This window comes from Oncorhynchus masou, chromosome 33 (genome assembly GCF_036934945.1).
Source record: "Oncorhynchus masou masou isolate Uvic2021 chromosome 33, UVic_Omas_1.1, whole genome shotgun sequence".
NCBI classification, from domain to species: Eukaryota; Metazoa; Chordata; class Actinopteri; order Salmoniformes; family Salmonidae; genus Oncorhynchus; species Oncorhynchus masou.
The window spans coordinates 27,632,049-27,655,738 of NC_088244.1; the positions used below are offsets into that span (position 1 = coordinate 27,632,049).

Below are 23,690 nucleotides of genomic sequence, written 5' to 3' on the forward strand. Positions count from 1 at the left end.
ATTATTATTTGCAGCTTCTGCTATTTTAAGGTATAAAATAATTAAACTACCTATCCAACTTAAAATATGTTTTTATACTTTTATATTGTTTCATTTACATTTACATTTACATTTAAGTCATTTAGCAGACGCTCTTATCCAGAGCGACTTACAAATTGGTGAATTCACCTTCTGACATCCAGTGGAACAGCCACTTTACAATAGTGCATCTAAATCATTTAAGGGGGGGGGAGAAGGATTACTTTATCCTATCCTAGGTATTCCTTGAAGAGGTGGGGTTTCAGGTGTCTCCGGAAGGTGGTGATTGACTCCGCTGTCCTGGCGTCGTGAGGGAGTTTGTTCCACCATTGGGGGGCCAGAGCAGCGAACAGTTTTGACTGGGCTGAGCGGGAACTGTACTTCCTCAGTGGTAGGGAGGCGAGCAGGCCAGAGGTGGATGAACGCAGTGCCCTTGTTTGGGTGTAGGGCCTGATCAGAGCCTGGAGGTACTGCGGTGCCGTTCCCCTCACAGCTCCGTAGGCAAGCACCATGGTCTTGTAGCGGATGCGAGCTTCAACTGGAAGCCAGTGGAGAGAGTGGAGGAGCGGGGTGACGTGAGAACTTGGGAAGGTTGAACACCAGACCAGTTTCACACTAAAGGCAACTCGTTTGTTTAAGATTATTATTCTTTTTGACATGTACAATAACTGTATACGCCTGTAGCGAGCCTGTGATCAGTAGAGTGTAGACATAATGACCATTGAAACAAGTGTAAAACATTTTTCCATTCCCCTCTTTAATTAAATGTATAATGTTTAATATTTAAAAGATCTTTCAAATAAATTGAACCTTGAAGGCAGCAGTGGTTATGCGTTTCTTTATTGCACATGTTGAAAGCCAGTGCTTTGTTCTACGTAGAAACGTGTTTGGCCTCAATAACACAGGAAACCCCTGAAAGTTGGTTTCATAAATGCCTCTATGGTCAGTTGCTGTGCATGCATTGTGCACGGCCATTTGACTGAATTGTAAAACAGCTTGGGAATTTACAGGTTAACTAGAAAAGCACGGGGGTACTGTTACATATCAAATTGCATTTGATACATGCGCCAAATACAACAGGTGTAGACCTTACAGTGAAATGCTTACAAGCCCTTAACCAACAATGCAGTTTTAAGAAAAATAAGTGTTAAGTAAAAAATAAAGTAACAAATAATTAAAGAGCAACTGTAAAATAACAATAGCGAGACTATATAGGGGGTACCGGTACAGAGCAATGTGTGGTGGAACCAGTTAGAGGAGGCAATTGAGTCATGTACATGTACAGTAGGTAGAGTTAAATTGACTGCATAGATAATAAACAGAGTAGCAGCAGTGTTAAAGGGGGGGGGGGGGGGTGAAAATAGTCTGGGTAGCCATTTGATTAGCTGTTCAGGAGTCTTATTGTAATTACATTTGATTTATTTCATCTTTATTTAACCAGGTAAGCTAGTTGAGAACTAGTTCTCATTTACAACTGCAACATGGCCAAGATAAAGCAAAGCAGTTTGACACATACAACAGCACAGAGTTACACATGGAATAAACAAACATACAGTCAATAATTCAGTAGAAAAAGTCTATATACAGTGTGTGCAAATGAGGTAGGATAAGAGAGGTAAGGCAATAAATAGGCCATGGTGGCAAAGTAATTACAATATAGCAATTAAATACTGGAATGGTAGATGTGCAGAAGATGAATGTGCAAGTAGAGATGCTGGGGTGCAAAGGAGCAAGATAAATAAATAAATACAGTATGGGGATGAGGTAGTTGGATGGGCTATTTACAGATGTAGCTGGTGCTTAAAGCTAGTGAGGAAGATATGAGTATCCATCTTCAGTGATTTTTGCAGTTCGTTCCAGTCGTTGGCAGCAGAGAACTGGAAGGAGAGGCGGCCAAAGGAAGAAATGGCTTTGGGGGTGACCTGTGAGATATACCTGCTGGAGCGCGTGCTACGGGTGGGTGCTGCTATGGTGACCAGTGAGCTGAGATAAGGCAGGGCTTTATCTAGCAGAGACTTGAAGATGACCTGGAGCCAGTGAGTTTGGCGACGAATATGAAGCGAGGGCCAGCCAACGAGAGCATACAGGTCGCAGTGGTGGGTAGTATATGGGGCTCCCTAAAACACTTCAGCGAGCAGGCCTTTCTAATCGACCTGGCTGGGGTATCCTGGAAGGATATTGACCTCATCCTGTCAGTAGAGGATGCCTGGTTATTCTTTAAAGGTGCCTTCCTCACCATCTTAAATAAGCATGCCGCATTTAAAAAACAAAATAGAACCAGGAACAGATATAGCCCTTGGTTCTCTACAGACCTGACTGCCCTTGACCAGCACAAAAACATCCTGTGGCGTTCTGCATTAGCATCGAATAGCCCCCTTGATATGCGACTTTTCAGGGAAGTTAGGAACCAATATACATAGGCAGTTAGGAAAGCTAAGGCTAGCTTTTTCAAGCTGAAATGTTCAGCCTAACTCAAAAGAAGTTCTGGGACCTCCTCCCGGCTGCCCACTGCACTGAGGCTAGGAAACACTGTCACCACCAATAAATCCACAATAATTGAAAATGTCAATAAGCATTCTACGTATCTTGGCCAAGTCACAGTTGTAAATGAGAAAGAACAAAATAGATGACAGATTTTTTATTTTTCACAGTCATCATTGACATTGTGGACATTACACTCTCTATATGAGCAGTCGCATAGGTTGACTTCAACATTGGGGAGGGGACCATTGCAGAAGACAGATGCAGATGATTACACCTCAATACTGAAATCAATTGTACATCTACCTGAATAACATTGTTTCCAGTCCTTTTCAAGAGGAAAACATCTTGTTTGAATAACACATGGAATCAAGATATTTTCAACAGCCTTTTTATTACTATTAGTATTCACTGTTTCCTTTCATATAAATATTGAAGCCACATGACCTTGATGCACAGTTGAATAGGCTTACAAAACATGCCCAATAGTACAATCTTAAAACTACAGGAATTAATACAGTGCCCTCAAAGTATTCACACCTCTTGACCTTTTCCACATTTTGTTGTTATAGCCTGAATTTAAAATGTATTAAATTGAGATTTTGTGTCACTGGCTTACACAATAGCCCCTAATGTCAAAGTGTATTTAGAAATGATCAACAAGCAAATTGAGGGAGCTTGAAGAATTAAAAAAATAGTCATGTGCAAATATTGTACAATCCAGATGTTCATAGCTCTTTGAGACTTACCCAGAAAGACTCACAGCTGTAATCGCTGCCAAAGGTGATTCTAACGTATTGACTCAGAGGTGTGATACTTACCTAAATTAAATGTTTCTGTATTTCAATAAATTAGCACAATTTTGTCAAAACATGTTTTCACTTTGTCATTATGTGGTAAAAATGTAGTCCATTTTAAATTCAGGATGTAACACAACAAAATGTGGAATAGGTCAGGGGGTATTAATACTTTCTGAAGGTACTGTAATATCACTTACTGAGAAGAACATATTGAATACCAAAAGTAAAACATTTTGTTCATATTTTTGGACTTAATTGCCCTGGCTTTTCACATAAAAGACAAAGCTGTGGGGAAGCTGGAAAACCACTTTACAACAAGCAAACTGCAATCACAACATTTCTATAAAAGGAAACAAAAAATCCTGACTATTATTGAAAGTGTGGCTCCAATAAACTTTGATCCTCTCATACAGCCATTATGTGGTCATTTAAAAACCATATATAATTGATACATAACATATAATTGATACATAGCATAATTCCATCCATTGAGGGTCCTTCCTCTCTGAACAAGGGTCCTTCGGTCAGTGGCTGGTCAGCATTTGTGGGCGTAATATCCAATGAGGTATCCTATGATGTAAACAGCCACTAGTGCAGCCAAAGCTCCGGCCACCTTGATAGCTACGCCCACGGTGCCAGTGCAGACCCTGTTGTAGAGCCTTTGATAAGCAGAACATGTCATGTAATAAATATGGCCAGTGATTACTGTTGTGGTCAGTTACATACACTCTCAGTAAACTCAAGATGTCAGAATGTGGAGAAGTTAATGAAATGGGATTTAATGGAGGAAAAACAATGTGCACTGACTATAATTTTAATGTGATACACCTTAATTGAAAGTAAAGTAAGTGTCTTATTCACAGCTTACCCTGTTACCCCTGTTCCAGCCACATTCAGGTTGATGTTGTCTTCATTCCAGCGGTTGTATTGAACGCCAGCAGTGTTGGGGTCCGTTTCAGAAGTCATTCTTCCCTGAACGTTATATACTGCAAATACTTCTTCAACAGCCCGTGAAGAGAAGATAGTGATGGAGTTGCGCAATATGGACACAGAACAGCTTCATAAGACATTTTTACACGTCTTTCAATTGTCTTACCACAATTCAGTCCCTCCCATTCAGGCCAACTTAAAGTTCCATACAGTTTGTGTATCTTATTGTATGTAATTGTATCATAAAATAAGTATTTCTATGACACATTAAAACTCAAAACAAGTGTCTGGAGCTGTGGGACATTGATCTGCTTGCTCAAAAATTATCAGCTGGAAATTATTCCTGTTGTTACAGTACATGCTGCCCAGACCGCTTGAGCGCGTCCGCGTACGCATGTTGATTTTGTCCACCCACACCAGACGCGATCAGGACACTCAGGTTGAAATATCAAAATTAACTCTGAACCAACCATAATTTGGGGACAGGTCGAAAAGCATTTAAACATTTATGGCAATTTAGCTAGCTAGCTTGCTGTTGCTAGATCATTTGTCCTGGGTCATAAACATTGGGTGTTATTTTACCTGAAATGCACAAGGTCCTCTGACAATTAATCCACAGATAAAAGGATATAATTAATCCAATTAATCCACAGAAGTGGAAGTTTTTGTTTCTAGTAATCTCTCCTCCTTCAGGCTTCTTCTTCTTCTTTGGACTTTATATGGTGATTGGCAACCAACTTTAAGGTGCATTACCCACACCAACTGGACTGGAGTTTGGACCTCAGTTTATCTTCCAATCACCCAAGTGGATATATGCTCCTAAAAACCAATGAGGAGATGGCATGTCGGTATATGTTCCTAAAAACCAATGAAGGGATGGGAGAGGTGGGACTTGCAGCCCTTCAAGAACCAAGTTCTATTTTAGCAGTGTGGTCAGCATGTTAGTCACCCAAATTAACCTGAAAATAACTGGAAGTCAGTTATTATATTGTACAGGCAGCAGCACTGTGCTCTATCGAGGACTGAAGGCAGATAGTCTTGAAAAGTGTGCCTCTTGCTCTATAATTATCACGCCTTGAACAAAGTTCATGATTTCATCAAGGTCAGCATTCATCACCTGGTCATAAATTGATAAGGCTTATGCGATAGTAGTTATATGGCTCTTTCCAATGATGATAAACATTATTTTATCCTTCTCGATGGTTTGATTCATTTTTTCACCATTCATTTTTCAGATAGTGAACTTTACAAACACTTCAAACTAAGTATGTGTTTGGTGTAGGCTTAGCTTAGCGTGGCGTTTTGATAATCGCTTTAATTATCTCTCAGGCAAGGTGAGTTTTATCAATATATTTGCCTCAATTTACTTTAAAACATATGCTAATTAGCTACAGAGAAAACATCAGTTAGACTTCAAATCCCTGCAGGAAGCTCCTCACGTCATCTCTAGCCGACATTGTCAGCTACCATTCACCAGCGCGATCAGAGACCTTTGCCCAATCTATGATGAATCCATGTGCTGTATTGAAATTCATTTAATAAAGTGTTGACCCTCTTCCGTCTCTTTTCTCTGTCTTAGCAAGCCACTGACGACACTTTAGCTAGCTAGTTAGCAGAACAGTAGATCAAAAAATAATATTGTATTACTTAGCCTAGATAATTGTTTGTACAGTATGTTGACTTTTATTTCAGACCTTATGACATTTTTCAAGGATGAGCATTAGAGCATTAAAAGGGGAAGACCACTAAAAGTCTGGCCATGTGGAGAAGTGTAGCTATTGTGAGGGGTAACTTATCGGTTTAGTCAGAGCCAGCATGAAGGATAAAGTTTATCCTGTGTCGGTGAGTGTAGCTATTATGTTACGTTTGAGCATCTTAGCAATACAATGTGTTCTATACTGCTGTCAATATTCTGCAAGGAAAGAGACACTTAATCAATGTTATTAATATTAACGAGACTACCCCGGATACCAGACTTAGATGAGTGTTAACTCAGTTCTAGAATGTTGTCATGGATCACAAGGAATCTAAAAATCTATTGACATTCAGAATTGACTTTGTTTAGACATCCAACCTGTGTTGTAGTTTCATGACCAAATACAAATATTCAAAGGAACTGTATTTGCTTATTTGAAGTGGTACATGCATTCACACAGTCTTAATTTGTAGGATCCTTCCCACTATATGATTTATATGTCAAGTGATAAAAGTTATCAATTAGTTTATGGAAAAACTGCACTTGTCCTCTATTCTACTGCTGTAATGTCATCAATCAAATCAAACTTTATTTATATTGCACATTTCTTACAACAAATACATTTCAAGGTGTTCAAAGTCATGCATTGAAAGGCATGTGGCACTTAACATCCTTCCTCTTAGCAGGTCTCTACAGGTGACCAGGGGATTCTCTCTACCACATGAGAATGCCCCCATGGAGCTCAAAAGTGTAGTCATTTTTGTGCATTGGCTATTTTTGTGTGCTAATGATGGATATAACCCTGGATTGCTGATGCTATACGGTATATTGGCCATTGAGAGGCTTTGAAGCAACCTGTCGGCCATAATTTGGCATTCCCCAATAGGAGCAGTCCTCCAAAGAAATGGATGGAATTATACAGTATTTCAAATCAATGCTTCAAGGACAAAATTCTATCTATTTTAAGTATATATATTTTTGTGGTAGGGACAGTAACAGTAATCTAAAAAAAAGTATACTTTAATTTAAATGGTTTTAATACAAAACCTGCTCATTCAAGACTTTTTCTTAATTTGTACTATTTTCTACCTGGTAGAATAATAGTGAAGACATCAAAACCCTTGACAAAAAACAGCACTGTGTCTCACTTTTTATTGATCTCTCTATGGCTTTTGATACAGTTGATCATGCTATGCTAATGCAGAGATTGTCGAGTGTAGGTCTTTCAGAGCATGCAGTTGCATGGTTTGCTAATTATCTGTATGATAGAACTCAGTGTACTCAATTTGATGGGCTTATGTCTGTTAAATTGTCTGTCATTAATGGTGTGCCCCAAGGCTCTGTACTTGGTCCTCTCTTATTCACTATTTATATAAATGATTTAGACAAAAATGTCCAAAATGCGCAACTTCATTTTTATGCTGATGATACTGTTATTTACTTTTGTGCCTCATCTCTTACAAAAGCTTTCCAGAACTTGCAAACCGCATTTTATACTGTTCAACATACCTTGTGTCAATTGAAGCTTATCCTCAATACTGACAAAACTACACTAACGGTGTTTTCTAAAGCAAGAAATAGACCTCTGAACCTTTCACCTATTACTACCTGTCAGGGCAAGGAGATTGAGGTTGTAACCTCATATAAATATCTTGGAATTTTAATTGATGGCGGCCTCTCTTTTAAATTGCATATTCAACAACTTACAAAAAAATTGAAGCTGAAATTGGGATTTTATTTCAGGAATAAGGCCTGTTTTTCATTTGGAGCCAGAAGGAAGCTATTATCAGCTACATGAATACCCTTACAGGACTATTGTAACGGTCGTCGTATGAAGAAGGTGAGGACCAAGGTGCAGCGTGGTACGTGTTCATCCTTTATTAATGGAACTGAACACTGATTAACAAAACAACAAGAACAACCAAAACAGTTCTGTCTGGTGCAGACACAAAAAACAGAAAGCAACTACCCACAAAACCCATGTGGGCAAGAGCTACCTAAGTATGGTTCTCAATCAGAGACAACGATAGACAGCTGTCCCTGATTGAGAACCATACCCGGCCAAAAACAAAGCAATACAAAAACATAGAATAAGGAACATAGAATGACCACCCTAGTCATACCCTGGCCTAACCAAAATAGAGAATAAAAGCCTCTTTATGGCCAGGACATGACAACTATGGAGATATTTTATATATGAATGCTTCCGCTCAGTGTTTGAGATCACTTGACACCCTTTACCATGGCACTTTGAGATTTATTTTAAACTGCAAAACCCTTACCCACCACTGCACTTTGTATACCAGGGTTGGCTGGCCTTCTCTAGTCACTCGTAGGCTCAGGCACTGGTATACTTTTATTTACAAAGCCATTTTGGGTTTCCTACCTTTTTATTTGGGCATTTTTATTGTTCAGAAATGTGGTGGGTACTCTCTTTGTTCGCTGGACTTTATCCTGCTAACTGTTCCAAATGTCCGAACTGAATTTGGTAAAAGGGCTTTTATGTACTCTGCGCCATCGTCTTGGAACACCTTACAAAATACTTTTAAACTGGAAGAACTTGTCCTGATTGGTATTTTTAAATCACTGATGAATGATCTTGAGACTGATTCCCTGACCTGTCAATGTTTTTAATTTGCTATTTTTGATTTTGTTATACTCTTGTGAATTCTATGGTTTTTACTAGATTACTTGTAGTTTTTCTTGTTGTTTGTCTGTAATTTTTGTAATGACTTGGTGCTGCCTATCTTGGCCAGGACGCTCTTGAAAAAGAGATTTTAAATCTCAATGAGCCCTTCCTGGTTAAATAAAGGTTAAATAAATACATTTAAAAATGAAATAACACATATGGAATCATGTAGTAACCAAAAAAGTGTTAAACAAATCAAAATATATTTTAGATTTTAGATTCTTCAAAATAGCCACCTTGATGACAGCTTTGCACATTCTTGGTATTCTCTCAACTAGCTTCATGAGGAATTCTTTTCCAACAGTCTTGAAGGAGTTCCCACATATGCTGAGCACTTGTTGGCTGCTTTTCCTTCACTCTATGGTCCAACTCATCCCAAACCATCTCAATTGGGTTGAGGTCTGGTGATTGTGGAGGCCAGGTCATCTAATGCGGCACTCCATCACTCTCCTTGGTCAAATTGCCCTTACACAGCCTGGAGGTGTGTTTTGGGTCATTGTCCTGTTGAAAAACAAATGATAGTACCACTGACCGTAAACCAGATGGGATGGCATATTGCCGCATTATGCTGTGGTAGCCATGCTGGTTAAGTGTGCCTTGAATTCTAAATAAATCACTGACAGTGTCACCAGCAAAGCACCATCACACCTCCTTCTCCATGCTTCATGGTGGGAACCACACATGCGGAGATCATCTGTCCACCTACTCTGCGTCTCACAAAGTCACGGCTGTTGGAACCAAAAATCTCAAATTTGGACTTATCAGACGAAAGGACAGATTTCCACCGTATTTCTTGGCCCAAGCAAGTATCTTCTTCTTATTGGTGTCTTTTTAGTAGTGGTTTCTTTGCAGCAATTCAACCATGAAGGCCTGATTAAGGGCAGCCTACTCTGAACAGTTAATATTGAGATGTGTCTGTTATTTGAACTCTGTGAAGCATTTATTTGGGCTGCAATTTCTGAGGCTGGTAACTCTTAATGAACTTCTCCTCTGCAGCAGAGGTAACTCTGGGTCTTCCTTTCCTGTGGCGGTCCTTCGAGAACCAGTTTCATCCTAACGCTTGATGTTTTTTGCACTTGAAGAAACGTTCAAAGTTCTTGAAATGTTCCGTACTGACTGACCTTCATGTCTAAAAGCTGTGATGGCCTGTGATTTCTCTTAGCTTATTTGAGCTTTTAACAAGGCACACCTGTTCATTGAAATGCATTCCAGGTGACTTCTCATGAAACTGGTTGACAGAATGCCAAGAGTGTACAAAGCTGTCATCAATGCAAAGGGTGGCTACTTTGAAGAATCTCACATATAAAATATATTTTGATTTGTTTAACACTTTTTGGGTTCCTGCATAATTCCATATGTGTTATTTCATGGTTTTGGTGTCTTCACTGTCATTCTACAATGTAAAAAATAGTGAAAAACCCTTGAATAAGTAGGTGTGTTCAAACTTTTGACTGGTACTGTATATATGTGAGCTAAGCATATACATATGCTTAGATCACATACTATACTTTTAAGGTATGCATTAAGGGATCTTAATATAATAAATGTTGCAAAACGAATGTAGAAATTAATACATGTATTCTATAGCTTCCGAAATATGTTTTTACAGTGGTGGGGGAGTGCCAAGATGGGGGAACGGAGGTTTCAACACAGCGCACACATTACGTCAACTAGTGGGTTTTCAAGATATCAGTGTGCGCCATGTAAACGTCATAACCAAGCGACGACAAGAAGCAGTGGATGTAAACAAATATACAGACGTTGCAGGTATTATTCGCATCTTTGCTGTATATTATGATTAAATCCTGAGAACAGATTTACAAACGACAGTCTTACGTTTTTCAGAGTTTGAATTCTTCCATGTTGCAATTCCTTTATTTGACGCCTCATATCATTCGACATTATTTGTGTTCTCGTCTCTCAGCCACCAGAAAATGACAACGCTAACAAGACAAGACCTCAATTTTGGACAAGGTAGCTAGCTATATAAATTATTATTATTATCGACCTGTAAAATGTGCATTTCAATTAACAATTTCATTTTCATATAGACTCAAGCTTCGTTACTGCCTGTCTTCTTTTGCAGTGGTGGCTGACATCTTGTGTGAGTTTTTGGAAGTGGCTATTCATCTCATCCTCTATGTACGAGAGGTGTACCCATCTGGAATATTCCAGAAGAGAAAGAAATACAATGTACCTGTACAGGTAAGGTTATAATATCACTGGGGTAGTAACTATTCAGCTACTATTAACGGTTATCTGCAAAATATCCATCACTCATGTTGCATTACCTTCTAGATGTCTTGCCACCCAGAGCTGAACCAATACATCCATGATACTCTTCACTGTGTAAAACCCCTCATTGAGAAGGTGAGAGAATACATTAGCCTACATATGATTGACATAGTTTTGCAAACCCAATGGCTCACCATGCTAAATATGTTATTGCACGAGGGCACACCTTTTTTTGAGTACATATTACTCGCATGACGTTCTACATTTCTCCCTCAGAATGATGCAGAAAAAGTGGTTGTGGTCATCATGGACAAAGAGCATCATCCAGTTGAGAGATTTGTCTTTGAGATTTCACAGCCTCCTCTTTTATCCATCAGGTGAGTGTATATATCTTCACTGACATTTTCAACTTCTCTGATAGGGTTGACATGATACCAGTATTGCGATACTCCGATGTGTCATGGCAAGGGGAAAAAACATGAAACGGGCAACATTTTCGGAGGAAAACAGTCTTAATGTTGGAAAGCTTTATGTTGTCACCCAGAATCACATTAATTTTCTGAGATATAGAACATAATATTTTACGTACAGTAGATTTTTTAAAGGGACCAAAGTGTTTAGTCTGATTTGTGTTTTTGTTTTTGCCATGGAAAATCCGGTATCGTTGTATCACGAAACTGGCATCATGACAACCCTAGTCTTTAATACCTACGTGTTTCAAGCAGACCACCGTAGTCCCTGTCCCCAAGAACGTCAAGGTTATGTGTCTAAATTACTTTTTGTCCAGTAGCACTCACATCTCCCTACAACACTTCAGCGAACAGGCCTTTCTAATCGACCTGGCCGGGGTATCCTGGAATGACATTGACCTCATCTCATCAGTAGATGATGCCTGGTTATTCTTTAAAATTGCCTTCCCCACCATCTTCAATAAGCATGTTCCATTAAAAAAAATGGAACCAGGAATAGATCTAGCCCTTGGTTCACTCCAGACCTGTCTGCCCTTGACCAGCACGAAAACATCCTGTGGCGTTCTGCATTAGCATCGAATTGCCCCCGTGATATGCAACTTTTCAGGAAAGTTAGGAACCAATATACACAGGCAGTTAGGAAAGCTAAGGCTAGCTTTTTCAATCAGAAATTTGCATCCTGTAGTACAAACTCCAAAAACTCCAGGGACACTATAAAGTCCATGGAGAATAAGAGCACCTTCTCCCAGCTACCCACTGCACTGAGGCTAGGAGACACTGTCACTACAGATAAATCCACAATAATTGAGAATTTCAATAAGCATTTTTCTACGACTGGCCATGCTTTCCACCTGGCTACCCCTACCCCGGTCAACAGCCCTGCGCTCCCCACAGCAACTTGCCCAAACCTCCCCACTTCCCCTTTACCCAAATCCAGATAGCTGATGTTCTGAAAGAGCTGCAAAATCTGGATCCTACAAATCAGCTGGGCTAGACAATCTGGACCCTCTCTTTCTAAAATTATCTGCTGCAATTGTTGCAACCCCTATTACTAGCCTGTTCAAACTCTCTTTCGTATCGTCTGAGATTCCCATAGATTGGAAAGCTGCCACGGTCATCCCCCTCTTCAAAGAGGGAGACACTCTAGACCTAAACTGCTACAGACCTATATCTATCCTACCCTGCCTTTCTAAGGTCTTTGAAAGCCAAGTTAACAAACAGATTACCAACCACTTTGAATCTCACCGTACATTCTCCAATATGCATTCTGGTTTCAGAGCTGGTCATGGGTGCACCTCAGCCACGCTCAAGGTCCTAAACAATATCATAACCGACATCGATTGTACTCAACTAGCCAACATCGATTGTACTCAACTTGTACTCAACTAGCCTACCTGGTTAAATAAAGGTGAAATAAAAAAATCTGTAGCCATGAAATACTTTAAAAGGCTGGTAATGGCTTACATAAACACCATCATCCCATCACCCTAGACCTACTCTAATTCGCATACCGCCCCAACAGATCCACAGATGATGCAATCTCTGATGCAATCTATATTGCACTCCACATTGCCCTTTTCCCACCTGGACAAAAGGAACACCAATGTCATCACGTTCAACACCATAGTTCTCCTTTAAGCTCATCATTAAGCTCAGGACCGTGGGACTGAACCTCTGCACCTGGATGGGCAGCCCCTGATGTGTAGCCCCCAGGTGATGAGGGTAGACAACAACACATCAGCTATGCTGACCATGAACACAGGGGTCCCTCAGGGGTGCGTGCTTAGTCCCCTCCTGTGCTCCCTGTTCACCCACGACTGTGGCCGCGCACAACTCCAACGCCATCATTCAGTTTGCAGATGATACGACAGTGGTAGGCCTGATCACTGACAATGATGAGACCGCCTACAGGGAGGAGGTCAGAGACCTGGCAGTGTGGTGGCAGTACAACAACCTCTCCCTCAACGTCAGCAAGACAAAGGAGCTGATCATGGACTACAGGAAATGGGGGGCTGAGCACACCCCCATTCACATCAACAGGGCTGTAGCGGAGTGGGTCGAGAGCTTCAATTTCCTCTGTGTCCACATCACTAAGGACCTGTCATGGTCCATACACACCAACACAGTTGTGAAGATGGCATGACAACACCTCTTCCCCCTCAGAAGGTTGAAGGCTGAAATACATCCTCAAAAAGTTGTACAGCTGCACCAATGAGACCATCTTGACTGGCTGCTTCACTGCTTGGTATGGCAATGTCTTGGCTTCCGTCCGTAATGCGCTACAGAAGGTAGTGCGTACGGCCCAGGACCTCTGTACCAGCCGGTTTCAGACAAAGGCCCAAACCTTTTACAAAGACTCCAGCCACCCAAGTCATAGACTGTTCTCTCTGCTACCGCACGGCAGCAGTACTGGAGCGCCAAGTCTGGGACCAAAAGGATCCTGAACAGCTTTTACCCCCAAGCCATAAGACTGTTGAACAGTTATTCAAATGGCCACCTGGACTATTTGCATTGTCCCCTTTTTTTGTTGCACTGACTCTGTTACACTGGCACTGGCTCTATGTACACTCACTGGAATCTACTCACGCACTACTCCAACAAACACACACACGCACTACATATGCTCACACACACAAAACACATGCATATTGACGCCACATACTCACACATAGACACACTTTCACACTCTTCACACACTCTAATGCTATTATCTATCCTGATTGCCGAGTCACTTTTACCCCTACCTACATGTACATATTACCTCAATCACCAACTACCTTGTACCCCAAACACATTGACTCTGTATCGTTACTCCTTGTATATAGCCTTGTTATTTTAATGTGTTACTATTTTCCTTTATGTATTTTTTTTCTCAAATGTTCTTACTTTTTAGGGCTTGTAATTAAGCATTTCGAGGTGAAGTCTACACCTGTTGTATTTGTCACATGCGCCGAATACAATTTTATTTGATTTAATATGGTTTGTTGTTAGATTGCCCTTTTCGATACCTTGAGCTTTTAGGAGTTACTCTTCTGGTTCTACAGCTCTGATACATTGCTGTCACACGTGGAACAGTTACTGAGGGCGGTTATCCTGAAGATCAGTGTATGTGATGCAGTTCTGGAAAACAACCCACCGGGTAAGATGGAAAAGAGAATGGAGAGACACTCTGAGAAACATCTCTGTGTAAAAATCGATAGCTGGAGGTCTGCTGCTATATAAGTCTAGCGTTCCCAAACAAATTCCCTTGTGGAGTCCATGACAAGGAATATATATATCTATATATCTTTATATATCTCTTTTCCAAATGTGCCCTGTATTATACAATATAAAAATACACATTATACATACAGTATACAATTTCTGTTGTTGTCTAGCAGCGGTCATAGTAGTATAATATGTCTATTTACTTTCCACTGTCCCAGGATGTACGTTTACAGTGCTGGTCCACACCAGGGAGGCTGCCACCCGCAACATGGAGAAGGTTCAGGTCATCAAGGTCAGTGTTGTCACAAACATGACGTTTCAATACTGTATGTGTGTTTATTGTAATACACTGACTTGTTTGTGTCCCTACATTCAATCATATATGTTGTATTCCAGTGTGTGGGCCTGTACACTCCACATGTGATGTTGTCATGTTCCCCTCCAGGATTTTCCATGGATAGTTGCAGATGAGCAGGAAGTACACATGCAGGAGCCCAGACTCATACCCCTGAAGACCATGACATCAGACATTGTGAAAGTAAGCATTGGCATGGTTCTTTGTGAAGATTACGACACTTGTATGAAAGACCATACTAATAGACGGTAATATTGTTTGAATGTGAATAATTTCATGTTGTGTAAAATTTGTATGTAACAACATATTTTCTTTGTTTAGATGCAACTGTATGTGGAGGAGAGGGCACAAAAGGCTTCATAGATCAAGCTTGACTAAAAAAGATGGCAATCTCTGCACTGCAGCTGCCACAATAATCAACTAGTTGAGGTGTGCATTTGGGAAAGTGGGGATCTCTGGATCTTCATTCTAATGCTTGAACTGTGAAAACTTTGAGAAAAAAACTTTTTTTTTTGTCATAGCTTGACTTGGCAAGAGGGGGTAGGCAGAGTCAGTTATCGGTTCAGCACTGTATCATTGCTCATCACAATGAAAATCATTTAGTATGTACATAGTTATTACAGCAAAGCCTAAGGGGAATGATCTGTGGTATAGTGGGCACTTTTGTTCCCATTCTATTTGTTTCCAGTTGGTGTATAAAGCAATGTTTAAATGTACCATAGGCTGCGTTTACACAAGCAGCCCAATACTGATATCTTTTCCCCTAATTGGTTTTTTAACCAATCACATCTCTTGACAGATCTTTTTTCAGAGCTGATCTGGTTAAACAAAAGAGCAATTAGTGACAAAAAGATCTGCATTTGGCTGCCTGTCTAAATGCAGCCCTTTTGTGTTGTCTGAAGCTATGTTTACACTATGTTGTTAATTATTGTGTTCACTAAAACATGTTTTGTTGGGGCAGTCTCAGGTGGATACGGTTAAAGTTCTAGACCAGGGCTCTCTAACCCTGTTCTTGGACGGCAGCTCTCGATGAACAGAGTTGGATAGCCTTGATTCTAGACAGTCGATAACAGGGATGACCAAACAGGTTGCATGGTTTGATATTGTAAGTGTTGAACATTGACATGGTCCATAAGAAAGTACCCAACCCAAACTGTAAAAATGCTTTGTGAATAAATGTGGATGTAGCGTTTTTGATTTTAATATTTGAGTTTAGTTTTTTCATAATGCATTCTACTTTGGAAAATAAAGTGTTTAGGAGACTGTAATACTTTTTTTGTCAAGTTATGTTCCATTCCACTGTAATGCACCTTACCAAAAAAGTTCCTTAAATCTCGGATACTGATTAGAATTGCTTAACACAAGGAGGGTTTGTAAATCTAATGGATGGACTGAGTACAATGCAAATAACATTTGACCTGACAGAAGTGCACTTGCTCTGTTTATTATTTGATGGAGAATGCAGGTAGGGGTATCTACAATACCATTGAGGGTTGTATATCAAACACACCTTCTGTTCATTTTATTGTTCTTTGGTTTTACTATTTTATTGTATTAGCTTTTCATCCTGTTCATTTAAAATGAATGTTAATTCTTATTCATGTGTCTATATTTTGTCTACTTTATGTAGTGTGTTACGATATTAAATGCACTGTAGATTAAATTATTTCGATTAGTGACTGCAAAAAGACTGCTAATGATTAGGGAACGGTTTATAAGGACCTATATTAAACATCTTATAAATGATCTTATGTTACGAATCATTAATACGTAATTTAAACGTGTTTGTGTAAATAACTAGCTTAACATTTGATGAGAACTCTGCATGCCTAATAAATGGTTTATTAACTTTATTATAAAGTGTTACCCATGCTAGGGTCTAAAGCATCTAGTGTACAGTCGTGGCCAAAAGTTTTGAGAATCACACAAATATTAATTTCCACAAAGTTTGCTGCTTCAGTGTCTTTAGATATTTTTGTCAGATGTTACTATGGAATACTGAAGTATAATTACAAGCATTTCATAAGTGTCAAAGGCTTTTTCAAAGGTATTTTTGAAGACCTCTGCAATCCGCCCAGGCATGGTGTCAATGAACTTCTGGGCCACATCCTGACTGATGGCAGCCCATTCTTGCATAATCAATGCTTGGAGTTTGTCAGAATTTGTGGGTTTTTGTTTGTCCACCCGCCTCTTGAGGATTGCCCACAAGTTCACAATGGAATTAAGGTCTGGGGAGTTTTGTTCCCTGAGCCACTTAGTTATCACCTTTTCCTTATGGCAAGGTGCTCCATCATGCTGGAAAATGCATTGTTCGTCACCAAACTGTTCCTGGATGGTTGGAAGAAGTTGCTCTTGGAGGATGTGTTGGTACCATTCTTTATTCATGGCTGTGTTCTCAGGCAAAATTGTGAGTGAGCCCACTCCCTTGGCTGAGAAGCCACCCCATACATGAATGGTCTCAGGATGCTTTACTGTTGGCATGACACAGGACTGATGGTAGCGCTCACCTAGTCTTCTCCGGACAAGCTTTTTCCGGATGCCCCAAACAATTGGAAAGGGGATTCATCAGAGAAAATTATTTTACCCCAGTCCTCAGCAGTCCAATCCCTGTACCTTTTGCAGAATATCAGTCTGTCCCTGATGTTTTCTTTGCTGCCCTTCTTGACACCAGGCCATCCTCCAAAAGTCTTTGCCTAACTGGACTCTCACCTGCCTGCTGCCATTCCTGAGCAAGCTCTGTACTGGTGGTGCCCCAATTCCGCAGCTGAATCAACTTTAGGAGACGGTTCTGGCGCTTGCTTGACTTCCTTGGGCGCCCCGAAGCCTTCAGAACAATTGAACCGCTCTCCTTGAAGTTCTTGATGATCCGACAAATGGTTGATTTAGGTGCAATCTTACTGGCAGCAATATCCTTGCCTGTGAAGCCCTTTTTGCCTGTGAAGCCCTTAGACTATTCCTCCATACATAATCTTTCCAGATCATTGATGTGTGCTTGGTGTTATAGTCTTGCTGGATGATCCACTTCTGACCAAGTTTTAGCCTCCTGGCAGAGGCAAACAGGTTTTTGGCTGAAGTTCATGATGCTGTTTTATTTTTTTATATTTAACTAGGCAAGCCAGTTAAGAACAAATTCTTATTTACAATGACAGGCTGGGAACAGTGGGTTAACTTTCTTGTTCAGGGGCAGAACGACAGATTTTTACCTTGTCAACTCGGGGATTCAATCTAGCAACCTTTCGGTTACAGGCCCAACGCTCTAACCACTAGGCTACCTGCCACCCCCGTTGACATTAACAAGAGCCCCAAGTACAGTGGAAGCAAACGAGCCCTATAACATCAAAGATACACCACCATATTTTACAGGAGGGATGAGGTATTTTCTGCATACGCATTTCTCTTTCAAAGACCAAACCAAGAAGTGGTGTCTGTGGCCAAAGACCTCTATTTTTGTGTCATATGACCACAGCACTGGTTTCAATCCAAGTGCCAATGCTGTTTAGCAAACTCCAGGCAGTGCTATGGTTAGATGACATGAAAACAGCCCCCCACCCCCCTTAAACACAATGTCAATGATAAGGAATACACGTAATGCCTCTGTAATAGCCATAACAAAGGGCCAGGGTGTGGAGCTGACATCAGCTGTGTACGTGGCCTCTGTAGGGAGGGGCGGGGAGCCTGTGACTCAGGGTCCTGCTTCTGGGCTCTGTAGCTGGAGGAGCTAGAGCATGAAGAGGTGGTGGTCTGGGAACATCTGTGGGATCAAACAAAGACTCCATTGTTGAGATTTCAGTTTCGCAATAAAAAACATTGAGGACGATGTTGATGGACAGCCTTGAAACAGAGGATGGCAGACAGCAACCTATTAGTGACGGTGGGTTTGGGAATGTCGGGGTAGGTAATGAGGATGTTGGCAAAGCGCAAGGCAGGCGGCTCCTTCACGATGCCGTTTCGGGACAAAGATCAGCAAAATGTGCTCCACTGCTTCTGCTGGCGGCGATATCTGCCAAATGTTGTGCTACGTTAGGCCAAACATTACCTCAGCTCTGTTCCACACAATGACCAGTGCCATTGAGGCTATGATCTAACAATCTAACCGTGCCAAAGAAATGTAACATGGAGTAAAATAAATATACCAAATCTGATTACACAACACTCCTTCATTAAGGAATATTTTTGTTTAACCTTTAACTGCAGTGGGCTAAATCAGGGTCACACACAGTGTTTCTTGGTAGTCATTAACAAATCTACTTTGAAACAAAAGTATACACCACACATGGTTATGGGCTTAAAGAAAAGAAGACAACTGTACATTGTCAGATATGGAGATGAAATGTGTTCAGTTTACATCCCAAAATTACACTTTATATACAGACATCACAGAAGACTGAAATATAAAAAACAGAAACACCAGATTTTGTGCATAAAAAAGCAAGTTTAATTATGATATTATGAAAAATATGAATAACATTCCACCCATGAGTCCACTAGGTCATTTGACTGCAGGAAAGGGCTACTGGTCATTATCCTGTTAGTACCGTTAGTACCGTGACTGGTGATTGGAGGAATGTGGGAGGTTGTTCCTCTTTCTTAGAATCTGGTCGCTCTACTTGTAATGCACTCTGATTGAACGCTACATGCAGCAGCCATCTGTAGGATTTCTGATTGGACCTCCCAGGAAAACAAAGATTCATTAGCATCATTATCTTTCTCAACATCAGGTCTGTGAAGATGTTTACTGTGATAACAGCAATGAGTTGGTGCTCATGTTTTGGGTACTCTACTGTGCCACATCAGTGCTAAGGCATCATTAAAGTATGCCTTTACGACTCATAAGCGGAGAGCACAACCATAGATTGACAATATAGTTTGAACATGAAACACATCTTTAAAGTGTACCTTTATATAATCTACTGAAAAGTACAAAGTAAATAGTACACTGAACAAAAATATAAATGCAACAAACAATTTCAAAGATTTTACTGAGTTACAGTTCATATAAGGAAATGAATCAATTGAAATATATTAATTAGGCCCTAATCTACGGATTTCACATAACTGGGCAGGGGTGCAGCTATGGGTGAGCCTTGGAGGGCATAGGACCCGCCAATCAGAATTATTTTTTTTTGCCACAAAAGGGCTTTATTATAGAGAAATACTCAGTTTCATCAGCTGTCCGGTTGGCTGGTCTCTGACGATCCTGCAGGTGAAGAAGCCAGATGTGGAGGTCCTGGGCTGACGTGGTTACACAAAGTCTGCGGTTGTGAGGCCGGTTGGATGTACTACCAAATTCTCTAAAATGACTTTGGAGGCAAGTTATGGTAGAGAAATTAACATTTAATTATCTGGTAACAGCTCGGATGGACATTCCTATAGTCAGCATGCCAATTGTGCGCTCCCTCAAAACTTGAGACATCTGTGGCATTGTAATTGTGTGACAAAACTGCACTGTCCCCAGCATAAGGTGCACCTGTGTAATGATCATGCTGTTTAATCAGCTTATTGATATGCCACACCTGTCAGGTGGATGGATTATCTTGGCAAGTAGGAAATATGCTTTTTGTGCGAATGGAACAATTCTGGGATATTTTATTTCAGCTCATGAAACATGGGACCAACACTTTACATGTCAGTATAGATATACAGTACCAGTCAAATGTTTAGACACATCTACTCATTCAAGGGTTTTTCTTTATTTTTTATTATTTTCTACATTATAGAAACATAGTGAAGACAAACCTATGAAATAGCATATATGGAATCATATAGTAACCCAAATAAGTGTTAAACAAATCAAAATAGATTTTAGATTTTAGATTCTTCAAAGTAGCCACCCTTTACCTTGATGACAGCGTTGCACACTCTTGGCATTCCCTCAACCAATTTCACCTGGAATGCTTTTTCAACAGTCTTGAGTTCCCACATATGCTGAGCACTTGTTGGCTGCTTTTCCTCCACTCTATGGTCCAACTCATCCCAAACCATCACAATTGGGTTGAGGTCGGGTGATGGTGGAGGCCAGGTCATCTGCTGCAGCACTCCATCACTCTCCTTCTTGGTCAAATTGCCCTTACACAGCCTGGAGGTGTGTTGGGTCATTGTCCTGTTGAAAAACAAATGATAGTCCCACTAAGAGCAAACCAGATGGGATGGCGTAACGCTGCAGAATGCTGTGGTAGCCATGCTGGTTAAGTGTGCCTTGAATTCTAAATAAATCACAGGCAGTGTCACCAGCAAAGCACCCCACACCATCACACCTCCTTCTCCATGCATCACGGTGGTTGGAACAAAAATCGCAAATTTGGAATCATCATACCAAAGGATGGATTTTCGTGATCATTAAATTTTAATTCTAATTTTTATTGCCCGTGTTTCTTGGCCCAAGCAAGTCTCTTCTTATTACTGGTGTCCTTTAGTAGTGGTTTCTTTGCAGATATTTGACCATGAAGGCCTGATTCACCCAGTCTCCTCTGAACAGTTGATGTTGCGATGTGTATGTTATTTGAACTCCGTGAAGCATTTATTTGGGCTGCAATTTCTGAGGCTGGTAACTCTAATGAACTTCACCTCTGCAGCAGAAGAAACTATGGTTCTTCCTTTCCTGTGGTGATCCTTATGAGAGCCAGTTTCATCATAGCGCTTGATGTTTTTTGCGACTGCACTTTCAAAGTTCTTGAAATATTTCCGTATTGACTGACCATGTCTTAAAGTAATGATGGACTGTCATTTCTCTTTGCTGATTTGAGCTGTTCTTGTCATAAAATGGACTTGGTCTTCTGTATACCCCTACCCTACCTTGTCACAACACAACACATTCAGAAGATAAGTAATTCCACAAATTAACTTTTAACAATGCACGCCTTTTAATTTAAATGCATTCCAGGTGACTCCCCCATGAAGCTAGTTGAGGGAGTGCAAAGCTGTCATTAAAGCAAATGGTGGCTACTTTGAGGAATCTCAAATATAAACAATATTTTGATTTGTTTAACACTTTTTTGGTTACTGCATGATTCCATATGTGTTATTTCATAGTTTTGATGTCTTCAATATTATTCTACAATGCAGAAAATAGTCAAAATAAAGAAAAAATTATGAACTTAGTAGGTGTGTCCTAACTTTTGTCTGGTACTGATATATTTAAAACACTATCTAAATCTGTGTGAGATCAGTGGTGAACTGTCCAGGTGTGAGGAGCAGGGCTCTGAAGGACAGTTGTGGACTGTCCAGGTGTGAGGAGCAGGGCTCTGAAGGCAGGTCAGTGGTAGACTGTCCAGGTGTGAGGAGCAGGGCTCTGAAGGCAGGTCAGTGGTAGACTGTCCAGGTGTGAGGAGCAGGGCACCGATGGACAGTTGTGGACTGTCCAGGTGTGAGGAGCAGGGCTCTGAAGGCAGGTCAGTGGTAGACTGTCCAGGTGTGAGGAGCAGGGCTCTGAAGGCAGGTCAGTGGTAGACTGTCCAGGTGTGAGGAGCAGGGCTCTGAAGGACAGTTGTGGACTGACCAGGTGTGAGGAGCAGGGCTCTGAAGGACAGTTGTGGACTGTCCAGGTGTGAGGAGCAGGGCTCTGAAGGCAGGTCAGTGGTAGACTGTCCAGGTGTGAGGAGCAGGGCTCTGAAGGCAGGTCAGTGGTAGACTGTCCAGGTGTGAGGAGCAGGGCACCGAAGGACAGTTGTGGACTGTCCAGGTGTGAGGAGCAGGGCTCTGAAGGCAGGTCAGTGGTAGACTGTCCAGGTGTGAGGAGCAGGGCTCTGAAGGCAGGTCAGTGGTAGACTGTCCAGGTGTGAGGAGCAGGGCTCCGAAGGACAGTTGTGGACTGTCCAGGTGTGAGGAGCAGGGCTCTGAAGGACAGTTGTGGACTGACCAAGTGTGAGGAGCAGGGCTCTGAATGACAGTTGTGGACTGTCCAGGTGTGAGGAGCAGGGCTCTGAAGGCAGGTCAGTGGTAGACCTTCTAGGTGTGAGGAGCAGGGCTCTGAAAGACAGTTGTGGACTGTCCAGGTGTGAGGCGCAGGGCTCTGAAGGACAGTTGTGGACTGTCCAGGAGTGAGGAGCAGGGCTCTGAAGGACAGTTGTGGACTGTCCAGGTGTGAGGAGCAGGGCTCTGAAGGCAGGTCAGTGGTAGACTGTCCAGGTGTGAGGAGCAGGGCTCTGAAGGCAGGTCAGTGGTAGACTGTCCAGGTGTGAGGAGCAGGGCTCCGAAGGACAGTTGTGGACTGTCCAGGTGTGAGGAGCAGGGCTCTGAAGGCAGGTCAGTGGTAGACTGTCCAGGTGTGAGGAGCAGGGCTCTGAAGGCAGGTCAGTGGTAGACTGTCCAGGTGTGAGGAGCAGGGCACCGAAGGACAGTTGTGGACTGACCAAGTGTGAGGAGCAGGGCTCTGAAGGACAGTTGTGGACTTTCCAGGTGTGAGGAGCAGGGCTCTGAAGGCAGGTCAGTGGTAGACTGTCCAGGTGTGAGGAGCAGGGCTCTGAAGGCAGGTCAGTGGTAGACTGTCCAGGTGTGAGGAGCAGGGCACCGAAGGACAGTTGTGGACTGTCCAGGTGTGAGGAGCAGGGCTCTGAAGGCAGGTCAGTGGTAGACTGTCCAGGTGTGAGGAGCAGGGCTCTGAAGGCAGGTCAGTGGTAGACTGTCCAGGTGTGAGGAGCAGGGCTCTGAAGGACAGTTGTGGACTGACCAAGTGTGAGGAGCAGGGCTCTGAAGGACAGTTGTGGACTGTCCAGGTGTGAGGAGCAGGGCTCTGAAGGCAGGTCAGTGGTAGACTGTCCAGGTGTGAGGAGCAGGGCTCTGAAGGCAGGTCAGTGGTAGACTGTCCAGGTGT

At 41.6% G+C, this 23,690-nt stretch overlaps 1 protein-coding gene across 1 annotated transcript; it reads left to right on the plus strand.

Annotated features, from left to right (window-relative positions):
- The first annotated feature begins 5,821 nt into the window (after window positions 1-5,821).
- On the plus strand, window positions 5,822-16,478 carry mad2l2 (mitotic arrest deficient 2 like 2). Its single transcript, XM_064957080.1, has 10 exons — window positions 5,822-6,071; window positions 10,224-10,381; window positions 10,539-10,588; window positions 10,701-10,819; window positions 10,913-10,984; window positions 11,126-11,226; window positions 14,364-14,458; window positions 14,745-14,818; window positions 14,972-15,064; window positions 15,203-16,478. Exons 1-10 carry the CDS (start codon window positions 6,045-6,047, stop codon window positions 15,242-15,244), a joined length of 831 nt encoding a protein of 276 aa, XP_064813152.1. The 5' UTR covers window positions 5,822-6,044; the 3' UTR covers window positions 15,245-16,478.
- The last annotated feature ends 7,212 nt before the right edge of the window (window positions 16,479-23,690 follow it).

What these genes read in the sequence shown, in the direction of transcription:
- mad2l2 (XM_064957080.1), top strand. Translation starts at nt 6,045, where the DNA reads ATGAAGGATAAAGTTTATCCTGTGTCG. An exon ending in AATACAATGTACCTGTACAG is followed by an intron (nt 10,820 to 10,912) that starts GTAAGGTTATAA and finishes ATTACCTTCTAG; the next exon opens with ATGTCTTGCCACCCAGAGCT. An exon ending in TGACATCAGACATTGTGAAA is followed by an intron (nt 15,065 to 15,202) that starts GTAAGCATTGGC and finishes TTCTTTGTTTAG; the next exon opens with ATGCAACTGTATGTGGAGGA.